General features: G+C 56.2%; 1 protein-coding gene across 1 annotated transcript; it reads left to right on the top strand.

Annotated features, from left to right (window-relative positions):
- Positions 1–239: 239 nt before the first annotated feature.
- Positions 240–11,471, top strand: LOC128796651 (sacsin-like). Its single transcript, XM_053958538.1, has 7 exons — positions 240–334; positions 3,007–3,094; positions 3,276–3,378; positions 3,632–3,778; positions 4,154–5,486; positions 5,741–5,829; positions 6,328–11,471. Exons 1-7 carry the CDS (start codon positions 312–314, stop codon positions 6,843–6,845), a joined length of 2,301 nt encoding a protein of 766 aa, XP_053814513.1. The 5' UTR covers positions 240–311; the 3' UTR covers positions 6,846–11,471.
- Positions 11,472–11,684: the final 213 nt, after the last annotated feature.

Raw genomic sequence — 11,684 nt, 5'->3', positions numbered from 1 at the left:
GCAAGTTCCCGCCCTCGTCCTCCTCGCCTCCTTTCATGCCTCCTTGCTCCCCGCCCCTATTTTTGAAAAAAAAAAAAAAAAAAAAAAAAGAAAAGAAAAAAAAGAGAAAAAAGCACATTTCCACGAATGAGTGTGTGCAACGGGGAATCGAAACTCCCGGTCCGGGAGGCGGCACCAGGGAGGCGGAGCAGGGGGCGGAGCGGAGCTCCGAGCGCCGGCAGCGCACTGCGGCACCGGGCAGCAGCAGCAGCTCCAGCTCCAGCTCCGGCTCCAGCTCCAGGAGTGGGCAGGGGTCCCCCGCAGTGCCCACCATGGCCCTCAAGCAGCCTAAGGCGTAAGTGGATCTGGGGGCGTCACTGGGGGTTTGTGGGGGGGCATGGCTGGAGTGTTCTGGGGGTCACAGGGGGCTGTTGGTGGGCCAGGGGGCTCAAGGGGTGCTGGGGAGAACTGAAGGGTGACTGAGGGAGGTGAGGACTGCAGCGGTCAGGGCTCACAGGAAGGGTTTTTGGGGGCTGCTGGATGTCTTGGTTTTGACTGGGAAAGATAATTTTCTCCCCAGAAGCTGCTCCAGTGCTGTGTTTGGGATTCGAAGTGAGAGCAACGTTTGTAACGCACTGAGTTGGAGCCCCATCGAGCTCACTCCAAGTCAAGGACTTTTCAGTGTCCCATGCTCTGCCATCAGGGGGGAGCATGGCCAGGAGACCCAACCCAAACTGGCCAGAGGGATATTCCAGACCACAGAACCTCTTGCCCAGTACAGAAACTGGGAGGGGGTTGGCCAGGAGCTGTCGGGGTCAGCTGGCAAGACCCCAACAGTGTGAAAGTCCTTTCCCCTAGCCTGGCAGCCAAAAAGAGGTCTGGAATGCATGAGGTTGAGTCTTCAAGGTTGTTTATTTTTTCTTATCTACAATATTTTCTCTCTGACCTGCTGAGGTCCACCTAGTACAGAAGCCATGGCAGTCTGCCTCGTGTCTCAGGCAGCTCCCACATTATATACTCAAAATTACGTGTTATATGTTTACAGATTTGTGCCAATGCCCAACACCTTTGTTAAACAGTGAATCTCTACTTTGAACTAATAGAAAGGTGTCACCATCACACCAAGAGGTGTGGAGGACAAGAAGAAGGGAAAGAAGGCTAGGACCCTCCCAGATTCCTCCATCTTGTAGCCCTGAATTACATTCTACTTTTCCACCCCGTGTCAATTTACCCATTACACTACTCAAACCCTTTTGGCTTGTGATTCCTCATATAGAGTTGGCAGCCTCTCCCATGGGCTAAAATCAAAACCACAGGTGTTTCTGACTTCTTGCCAAGGTCCCCGAGCCCCCTGCCAGGGTCTTGAAACATTCAGGGCAGCCAGAGGGATGTCCTGGACTCCAACAAGGAGCCACCGATTGCTACTGGGGAACAGGCTGGGCATTGGTCAGTGGGTGATGAGCAACTACTGGGCACTGCTGGTTTCTCTCAGATTTTATTCTGTTCTCTCTCCTTCCCATTACTATTCTTAATAGTAGTAGAAGCAGTAATGTCAATATATTTAGTCTTGTTTCAGTTATTTAACTATTCTTATCTTCACTCACGGGTTTTACCTTTTCTGGATTCTCTCCCCCATCTCACCAGAGCAGCAAGCAGCTGTGTGGGACTGAGTTCCTGGCTGGGGTTAAACCACAACAGTCCTTGGTGCTCAACTGGGGCACAAAGAGTTAACAACAGATCTGAGCAGAGTGTGTTAAAACAAAGTTGTTGTGAGCATCTCTTGTATTTATTTAACAGATGTGGGTCATAGTTTGCTCTTGGAGTTCCTGCCCGTGCACTCAGGTGCATTTTATAAAAACCCTTCCTGGTGTGTGTGATCCCGTGGGAATGTTCATCCTCCCTGGCTCTGGACTAAGGTTATCATTCTGTTGTGGTTGGTAACACGGGGCTGTGGTACGAGAGAACGGCTGGAGCTGAATCGAAGTTGCCGGCTGTGCTCAGCATTGCCGTCCCCGATGGGCTTCGGGAGCCATCCAGTGGGAACTGTCAATAATTACACCTTAGGATTTCTCCTGCGAGAGCCAAGCCATGAGACAAATCTTCCAGCGTAGCCTTTCCTTTCGCCTTCCCCTTCCCTTTCCCCTTCCCTTTCTCCTCCCCTCCCCTCCCCTCCCCTCCCCTCCCCTCCCCTCCCCTCCCCTCCCCTCCCCTTCCCCTTCCCCTTCCCCTTCCCCTTCCCCTTCCCCTTCCCCTTCCCCTTCCCCTTCTCCTTCCCTGTACTCTGTGGTTACCCAAACCCTCAGGACTTGAGCTGCCCGCAGCTCATACCATAAAGCCACTTGCTGTTCCCAGTGGGGCAGAATCAAAAAGAAAAGGTAAAACCTCTGAACTGACACAAGAACAGTTTAATAATTGAAACAAAACTAAATATATTGATGTTGCTGCTGCTACTAATATTAATGAAAAGGAGAGAGAATGGAATAAAACCCAAGAGAAACCAGTAATGCCCAATAGTTGCTCATGCCCCACTGACCAGTGCCCCACCCATCCCACAGCAGTGATCGGTGGCTCCTGGCCAACCCCCTTCCAGTTTCTGTACTGGGCAGGAGGTTCTGTGATCTGGAATATCCCTCTGGCCAGCTGGGGTCAGGTCTCCTGGCCATGCTCCCCCTTGCTGGCAGAGCATGGGATACTGAAAAGTCCTTGACTGGGCTGCAACTCAAACATCAGTGTGCAACCAACACTGTTCTCATGTTAAATCCTGAATGTAGCCCTGGACACACTTCTGGGAAGAAAATTAACTCTATCCCAGCCAAAACCAGTGCACTGGAGCATCCCAGGAAGAGATAGGGGTCTGGGGAAGTGGAGTTGTCATCCTTGGAGGTGGTTGTTTCAGGGGGTCCTGGAAGGAGATGGGGTCCTTGACCCTTTCCAAAGAGAGGCACATCCTGCAGGATCCAAGGAGAACATGGGCATCTTGGTTACAGAGCATTCCTCACACCTTCTCTCCCTCTCTCTGCTTTACAGAGAGACCTTCTGCCAGCGGGCACCCAGCTTCCTTGACTACCTGCACAGCATCCTGCAGAAGTACCCGGACAGAGGGCAGATCCTCAAGGTCAGATCCCCATCACCCATCCGCGATCTCCTGCCCAGCGGGGCAGAGTTACCGCAGGCAGTGGGGCTGGTCCCTGTCCAGCACCAGCCCCAGGACCTTGGTGCCCAGCTGGGAGAGAGGGCTGATGCTCTTCTCAGGGCCTGGAGGGCCCAGGTGACCAGGCACTGGTGTCTAATTCCAGGAGCTGGTGCAGAATGCAGACGATGCTGGCGCTAACGAGGTCGTGTTTGTGTCTGACGAGCGAGAATTCAACATCACCGGAGGGGGCCTGGAGGGCTCCCAGGGTGAGAGGCACTGCGGGCACTGGGAGAAACCAGATGAAGCCCTGGGGTGGCACTGGCTGGTGCTGGGAGGGACTGAGGGAACTGGAACTGGTGAGGGGTTCTGGGATGTGCTGGGGACACTGAGGTTACTGGGAGGCCTCAGTGCTAGTGAGGGGAGTTTTGTGGGACTGGAGCTTGTGGGAACACTGAGTGTGAATGACAATTCCTGCTCCGTGTCCCAATTCCCCCTTTACCCATGGATGGTGCTGACCAGGCCCAGCTCTGTTGGCCTACAATGACGCCGTGATGTCGCCCCGGGACTGGACAGGGATTCAGTGCCCAGGGGTGTCACACAAGCGGGAGGATCCCCACAGCGTGGGGCGCTTTGGCTTGGGCTTCACCTCTGTCTACCACCTCACCGGTGAGTGGCACTGGGAGCCTCAGCTGGGACTGAACTGGGGATCTGGGTTTTACTGGAGGCACTGAACTACAGGTGCTGGGGGGAACTGGGGGGCACTGGGGGTGTGCCAAATGGAGGGCTGTGTCCAGAGTGAGGAAACCTGAAGCTGGAAACCTGAAGCATCAGGAGGCTGGAGGGAGGCTGGCTGGCAATGGAGAGCAGGGCTAGAGGGACAAACTGAGGGAGGACTGGTGAATTGGGATTAAGCTTTGGATCATGGGAGGCACCATGGGGATAAACCTGAGGCCATTGGCTGGGCATTGATGGGTTGGGATGATCTGGGAAGGCAGTGGTGTCCATGTCATCTCTGTGGCCTTACGGTTCCCGTGTCTCCAGACCTACCAGGTGTGCTGAGCCCCCCATACTTGGGGGTGCTGGACCCCGAATGCCAGGTGCTGCCTGGTGCTGGCAAGCGCTGGGACATCTCCGAAGCCCAGGACCTTCCTGGCCTTTTCGAGCCCTTCTGGGCTGGGCTGGAAGCTGTGGGACAGCACCGTGCCTCAGCCCAGGGCACCCTCTTCCGCTTCCCCCTTCGCCAGCAACCCTCAGAAATCGCTGCAGGGGTCTCCAATGCTGAGCACATCTGCAACCTCATGCAGACTTTCCTCACAGAGGCCCCTCTTGCCCTCCTCTTCCTCCGCCATGTCCGCCGCGTGGCCCTGCACCGTGTGGCCCCTGACGGGGTCCAGACACTCATGGGAACACTTGCGGCATGCCCTCAGCCTCTCCCTGTCCCGGTGCCATCGGAGGATGAGGGGCTGAGTCTGGCGTGGTGCCTGGTGGCCCTGCACAGGGATAGCGTGAGTACTGGCAGCGAGTGGCTGGTGGCCACAGGCAGGGCCACTGAGGGGCCAGTCGTGGCTCTGGGCACACGGCTGGGGTGCTGCCCTGAGCTGAGCCTGGCACACCCCCTCCACGGGGCCTGCCAAGGGTGGCTCTGCTGCTTCCTGCCACTGCCAGCCACTGATGAGACAGCCACAGGGCTGCCCGTCCATGCCAGCGCTCCCTTTGCCCTCTCCGATGATCGCCGCCACCTCCGCTGGCCCCAGGAGGGTGAGGAGGGTGAGGAAGATGCCCGCTGGAATGCTCTTCCGCTGCTCGACCTCCTGCCCCGGGTCTACAGCCACTTGGCTGCCATGGCCGTGGCTCTGCCCGGTGCAGATGCCTACAGCCTGTGGCCAGACCCCGAGTGCACGCCGAGCTCTGGCCGTATCCACAGCCTGATGAGCCGTGTGTGCCAGGAGCTGGCGGCTGCCCCCGTCTTGCTGCCGGCCGCAGACGGGGCAGCGGGGCGGCTGCGGGCCCTCGAGGCTGTGCTGCTGCCAGAGGCTGTGGGTGATGCAGCCACACGGCAGGCGATTCAGGCCTTGCTGGTGGCCGCTGGGGAGCCGGTGGCTGAGGTCCCACCCCACGTGTGGAGGGCGCTGACTTTGGGGATGCCGAAGGGTCTGCGGGAGGCCACGGCGGGACACGTGCGGGAGGTGCTGCGGCACCACGGGGCCGCAGAGCTCCCGGCTGCCGGCCGCCTCTCCCTGCTGCGCTACGTGGCCGGGGATGGCTGCCATGCTGAGCTCTGGGGCCTCCCTCTTCTGCCTCGCGCCGACGGAACCTTCGTGGCCTTTGGAACTGCGTCAGCCGTTGTCTACATGGACACATCTGACTGCCCCAGGTGAGCCTGCGGACCCCGGCAGCTCCGTTCCTTGCAGAGTGGGCAGGACAGACAGTTGCCCGCAGTCACAGCTCTTGCTCTTGAATTGGGAACGGAAGGCATGGCCAAACCTGGATATTTGTCCCTGGATATTTGGGCTCCTCACTGCCCTCCTTCTCTCACCCAGTGTCACCATGGGGGAGCTGAGGCAGGTGCCCAGAAAGCTGCTGTCCATTGTCCTTCTGGTCCCCCAGCACATCTGTTTGTTCCCACAGGGAGCTCCTACCTGCCTTGGCCGGGTCCTTCCTGCCCTCAGACCTGGAGCCAGGCTTAGAGAGCCTCCTGCGAGGCATTGCCAAGGAGGGTAAGAGATGGGAGTCTCTGGACCACTTTTATGTCCCCTGGTTGCTCCCCCCTAAATCCCAACATCCCCAGGCAACCTTGTGCACCTTGGGTTCCTCTGCAGCCCCAGTATCTCCCTGTACTTCCCTGTCTCTCTGGAGATCCATTTCCTTGCTGTTCTTCCTGCATTCCCCTGTCCCCTCTGTGCTCCCTTGGGTCCTGGGTCTCACTGTGTTCCTCATCTGAAGATCTCTGTGCTCCCCAATACTGGTTCCCCTAACACCTTTTTACCTCTTTCTTATATCCCCACATCTCTTTCTTATATCCCCACCCATCTGGGATTTCTGGATTCTCTGTGCTCCTACTAAGGGTATCCACCATCCCCTCAGAGCCCAGGTCCTCCCACATCCCATATGGGGGCCACCCATCCCCTGCAGGTTCTTTTTCCCCCATCCTGTGTCCCCCTGCCAGGTCCCAGGTCCCACATGTTTCTAGTCCAGCCTCTGCCTCTTGTACACAGGTCTCTTCCCCAACCTGGTTCTGCTGGATCCAGCTGTGACTGTACAGACCCTGCGCTTGACTCTGCCCCCCACCTGGACATCCCAGTCTTCAACCCCAGTGACATGGTGCCCAGCCCAAGGCCCCCCCCAGCCCCCAGCCTCTTGGTTCCCTGCAGCACTGGCCTCCCGCATGGCCTCGCTTCCTGATGCAGATGTGCTCATCCTCCGGCTCTACCTGGCAGACGTCCCATCCGTGACAAAGCAGGACATGGCCACTCTGGCTGCTCTGCCCCTCTTTCTGCCACTGCCCTGCCTGGCCACCCCACAGCCCTCGGAGCTGGTGCCAGCCGCTGCCACCCTGGCGCTGGAGCCAGAGCTGGAGCTGCCCCAAGACGTGGTGCTGCCGGAGGCCGTGTTGCGGTGCCGGGATGAAGCTGACCGGCGGCTACTCGGGAGGCTCCAGAGGCCCTTCATCAGTGCAGCCTGTGTGATGCTGAAAGCCATCAGAGCTGTGGCCCAAGGCGCATATGTGGGGTGAGCGGCTGAGACACAGGCTCTGCTGCTCTGGGTACTGCAGCACGGAGACACTGTCTTTGCACAGAGCTCCCCACTCCGGCAGGCCTGCAGCAAGCTGGCCTTCCTGGAGACCCCTGATGGCCCCACATGCCCGCAAGACCTCTATGACCCCTGTGACAGCACCTTGCAGGCCCTGCTGGGACCCGAGCGCTTTCCTCCTGCTGCCTTCCACACTCCGTCCGTCCTACGTGCCTTGAGGGCCGTGGGCTTGCGGCATGGTGAGGGGTGCCTGCTGCCCTCAGACATCCTGGCAGCTGCAGCAAAAGTCAGTCAGGGTGGCACGGCAGCTTTGGACAGGGCTGAGGCACTGATCACAGTCTGCAACCACCCCAAGGCACTGGATGGCTTCAGCGCTGCAGAGCTCAGGCAGCTCCAGGCCCCACCATGGGTACCTCACTCCAAGTGCACAGGAGAGCTTGGGCAGCCCTTCCTGCCCCCCCGGGAGCTGCGATCCATGCAGTACCAATCCCTGGTGGGGCTTGCCATGCCCCTGACTGACAGCTCTCACCCCATGAGGAGGAAACCAGGACAATGTGGAACTACCTGCAGCTCCTGCATCAGGAGGGACCAGATAAGGAGAGGTTTCAGGGAGGATCTGGAGTCCTTCTTTCCAGCTGGGAATAGCTACACTCTCCTAGGGCTGTGCTTTGGACACGATGATCCTTGTGGGTCCCTTCCAGCTCTGCATATTCTATGATTCTGGTGTCCATTTCAGGCTGATTTCCCCTAAAAGCAAAGCACTGCACTAGATAGTAACTCATGCCCCCTGTTCTTCACTGTGGTGTGTTTAATTTATTAGCGAATGGAAGGAGAGAAATTAGGGAAAGAACACCCAAAATGGAAACCTAGCATACAGATCCAGCTTGCTGAGGGACCAGTCCCTTCCCTTCTGCTGTGTGCTGCAGCCCCCCTGAGGGATCCCAAGTCCGAGATTTCTGCAAATCACAGTATATGCTTAAAATTATCTTTGTGGGGAGGAAAAAAAAGCCACCAGACAGCTCAGCGGAGGGATTTCTGTCACAGTAACACCTCATAAGCTCTCCAGATGCCTTCAGTCACCCCAGCCTGCCAATGCTCTGATGTTGATGGCTCAACAAATTGCCATCAACATCAAGTCCACAGCCCTGGGGAGTGCTCAGGAGATGCTGGGGCTGGGGCAGTCACGGGCTCCCTCCTGGTACCAAGCTGCTCCTCTGTGACCATCACACTGGCACACAGGTGGGACCGTGGGGGACCTCGTGTAGTCCAAGATTCTCTGCCAAAAGTCACACTGAGCTCCCAGGAGTCACTGCCTCACCAAAATCCCACATGCAGGCTCCTGCTGGGGGTCTGCTCACACTGCCTGCTGCCTGGAGGGCTCTGCAGGAGCAGGGCTGAAGTGACCAAAGCCAGGCTTAAAGAGAGCCAAGCATTCATCTGCTGGTGTTTGGAGAGGTGGGAGAAGAGGACTGAAGGCCCAGAAAGCCTATAGGAGAGCTGGAGAAGGTGGTGAGGCCCTGGCACAGGGTGCCCAGAGAAGCTGTGGTTCCCCTGGATCCCTGGAAGTGCCCAAGGCCAGGCTGGATGGGGCTTGGAGTAACCTGGGATAGTGGAAGGTGTCCGTGCCCATGGCAGCTCATCACAAGATGAGCTTTAAGGTACCTTCCCACCCAAACCATTCTGGGATTCTGTGAAAGCCCAGGCATGGGAGATGCCAAGAACACAGAGTGATTGAAGGTCTTGCACAGACTCGTCCTGCAGCCCCAGTAAGCATGTTCCTCAGCTGATGTGCCCAGATGCTTGTTCAGCAGTCAGCCTGTCCATGTGACCTTCCATGCCAGGCCCTTCCAGCTGACATTTATAGATGGCAGCCCAAAGCAGCAGCACTGTGGGAGGCTGATTCACCAGGCCCTCGTGCTCCGAGCTTCACTGTCAGCTGTTTCATGAGACACACATGGCCTTTCTACAAAGCATAGCTCTCATTTCCCACTGGTTTTGTCCACCACTGTTGTCCAACATCCAACTGCTCTTCTTTTCTCCCCCAAAACCTACAGACTGAAGCTGAGCTTTTCCCATCCTAGGCAGGCTGTGAATTCATCCCTACAGAGCTCACACAATGCCCTAAGTAAGGCAAGGAGTTCCTGGGGGATGTTTTGCCCCACAGCTCTGTCCTGGTTTAGGACAAATTAGGGGAAAATACCTCCAAAGGAGCCCCTTATAGGAAACCAAACCCTCTGCAACTTCCCCCCACCACCGGGTTCGGGAGGAATTCCTTCAGAGGGGAAGTGGAAAAAACTTGTTTATTAAGGCACAACAAAAAACACTCCCCAGCACAAGAGAAATAGCCCAAGATGACCACAGATGTTTTCACCAGTCCAAGGGGGTTGAGCCGTATCTCTCTTTGCCGCGGAGGGTACGCAGCTTCTTTCGCAGACCCCGGGGGAGCTCCTGCCCGGAGTAGGTCCGATGTCTTCGGGGAGGGGGGGGGGAAGGAACAACGGAAACCGGGGAAAAGGAAAAAAAAATGGCAAAAAAAGCAGGCCAGCGAAAAGCAGAGAGAAAAGAGAGGAAAACAGAGCCAGCAAAGCAGGCAGCCAGCAGCAAACCAAAGCAGCAAGCAAAAGCAGCAAGCCAGCAGCCAGCCCGGGTGGGGGGGGAAGGAAGACAAAACAAACTGAGGACAGGGAACAGAAACCACGATTGGGATAATGAGCATGAAAATGTCCTGTCCCCATGACAAGCTCTCAACCTTCTCCTCTTGGCCTTTGCTAAAGATAATGAACCAAACCAGCACCTTGGGAACTACTCAGGGATCAATCCTTACACCACCATATGACATCCCTGAACCTCTTGGTTGGGATGGAGCTTGTGTCCATGAGATGTAACATAATCAAAGGGGCGGCAAATTGCTGTGGGATGAGAGGGAATGGTGGGAATGGGGATCTGGACCCACCCCAGCCAGGCAGTGCCACTGGTCTCTGTTCCCAGGAACTCATTGCCTGCAGGAATCACAGTGAAGCAGCTCTGGGCAAGGCAGGGTCTCCTCCCGCTCCACAGATGCGACCACAAGCTCCAGAGCAGCTTGCGGAGACCCCAAATGACCAAGCCACAGCACCATACCTGCAGCAGCAGCTCCCCCTCAGGAAACAGCTCCCTGTCACCCTGCGGCTCTGTCCATCTGTCCCCTCCTGGGGGTCTGGGCTGATCCACGCAGCTGCCAACGTTTGGAGCTGTAGCTGCAAGTGAGAAGGCAAGAAATCAGTGTGGAAGAGGCAAGGCAGGAGCCTCCCACTCCTCCTTCCCACCCCAGGGCTGCTCATGCAGCTACTGGATGCCGTGGACCCAGCACAGCGTGGAGGAAGGTGTGACCATCAGTGGGAACTGGCACAGAGCCCACTTACAGAGCCATGCCCAGCTTGCCCGAGGCTTCCTCCAAGAGATCCTCTCCCCTGCTTGACCTCATTGCTGGGAAACCTCACTCCTGCCAGGGTGTGAGGCAGAGATGCAAAGGACAGAGAGGGGCTGAGTGCTTCTGTGCTGCCCAGGCTGGAGAACACCACCCAACATAGCCAGGAGACTTCTGGTTAGAGCCTGGCAGAGCTGGAGTTGGCTCCAAGCCACCCCACTGGGGTGCTCTGTCTGCTCTGCTGCCCTTCAGGGTTAGAGAATGACAGAAACAACCCTTTCCAAAGCACCTCAGATGCCACCAAAGCACCCGTACTTGTTTTCTCCCTTCCACCTTTGGCTGCCTGGAAGCAGATCAAGAGCTGGCGGCCATGGTACTCTCAGTGACATCTGAGAGCTCTCGGCTCCCAGGACTTGCTGCCATGACCTCCCTAGGCTGATTCAGGAGCTGCCTCATGCTTCAGCACTGGACGCCTTCAAGGTAACACCCCTGCACCCCTGGGTGCAGCCAGCATGAAACCTCCTGCTGCCCTGATTGTGGGACCTCAAGCATCACAGGACTCCCACAGAACCAATTGTTCAGGGAACAGGAATGAGGACAGGGGCTCCCAGGCAAATCTCCAGCATGATCCTTTATCTGCTGATTATCATTGAAAAAAACTCAATCCAACCTCAGCTGCCAGCAAAAGGATGATTTTCAAGACATGTTTTTGTGCCAACTCACACCAAAAAAAGGAAAATCACAGAAAAACTCAAAGCAGCTCCTGCGTAGGAGCCACCCCACCTCTGCCACCACCATCACCAACTTGTGCAGCTCCCTGAGGTCCGACTGAGCTGACACACCCCGTGTAACTCACATCCCAGCAGAAAGCACTGCCTGCCCCATCTCAGCCCCAGCTGTCAGATGGTGCTGGATCCAAAGGGAAAAGAGCCTCTGAATGCTGGATATGAGGAAGTGTCACCCTGATTTCTTAGGATTTTCTAAAGCCTTCTGAGTTTACATTCTTGTAGAAAACTTTCTCACACAACTTTCTGTAAACAACCTATTGTTTTGCATTCTTTCATAGAGGCAGAGAAATTTGATGTACTAGTAGTTTGTCCAGTGTCGTTGGAGAGGTGGCACGTTCACCCTCCAATCCACTGGCACCTTTGAGAACTATAAATTATTGGAGTCAGAGAAAATAAATTAGTCTCTTCATTGTGACCATAGCTGTGGCACGTCGTTTTTTCTTGTGTCATCTGGTGACAAGGAAGAACCTCAAACCATCCCAAGTCTGACCATACATTTAATTTGCTCCATGGCAGAAGCTCTCATTTCACCACTGAAATGTTTTGAAGGTTTGTTTGGTTTCTTCCCTGGTAACACCAAGTTCAAAACCAAATTTGGAATCTAAAGAAGTTTGACGTGCAACTGCTA

Source organism: Vidua chalybeata, chromosome 17 (assembly GCF_026979565.1).
Source record: "Vidua chalybeata isolate OUT-0048 chromosome 17, bVidCha1 merged haplotype, whole genome shotgun sequence".
Taxonomy (NCBI): Eukaryota; Metazoa; Chordata; class Aves; order Passeriformes; family Viduidae; genus Vidua; species Vidua chalybeata.
The sequence above is the reverse complement of the archived record's forward strand: the minus strand, read 5'-3'. Positions and strand labels throughout refer to the sequence as shown.

Excerpts from the sequence above, each read along its gene's own strand:
- LOC128796651 (XM_053958538.1), top strand. The coding sequence starts at position 312 with ATGGCCCTCAAGCAGCCTAAGGC. Across the intron at positions 3,379-3,631 it reads GGGCCTGGAGGGCTCCCAGG|GCCCAGCTCTGTTGGCCTAC; the intron begins GTGAGAGGCACT and ends GGTGCTGACCAG. Across the intron at positions 5,487-5,740 it reads GACACATCTGACTGCCCCAG|GGAGCTCCTACCTGCCTTGG; the intron begins GTGAGCCTGCGG and ends TTGTTCCCACAG.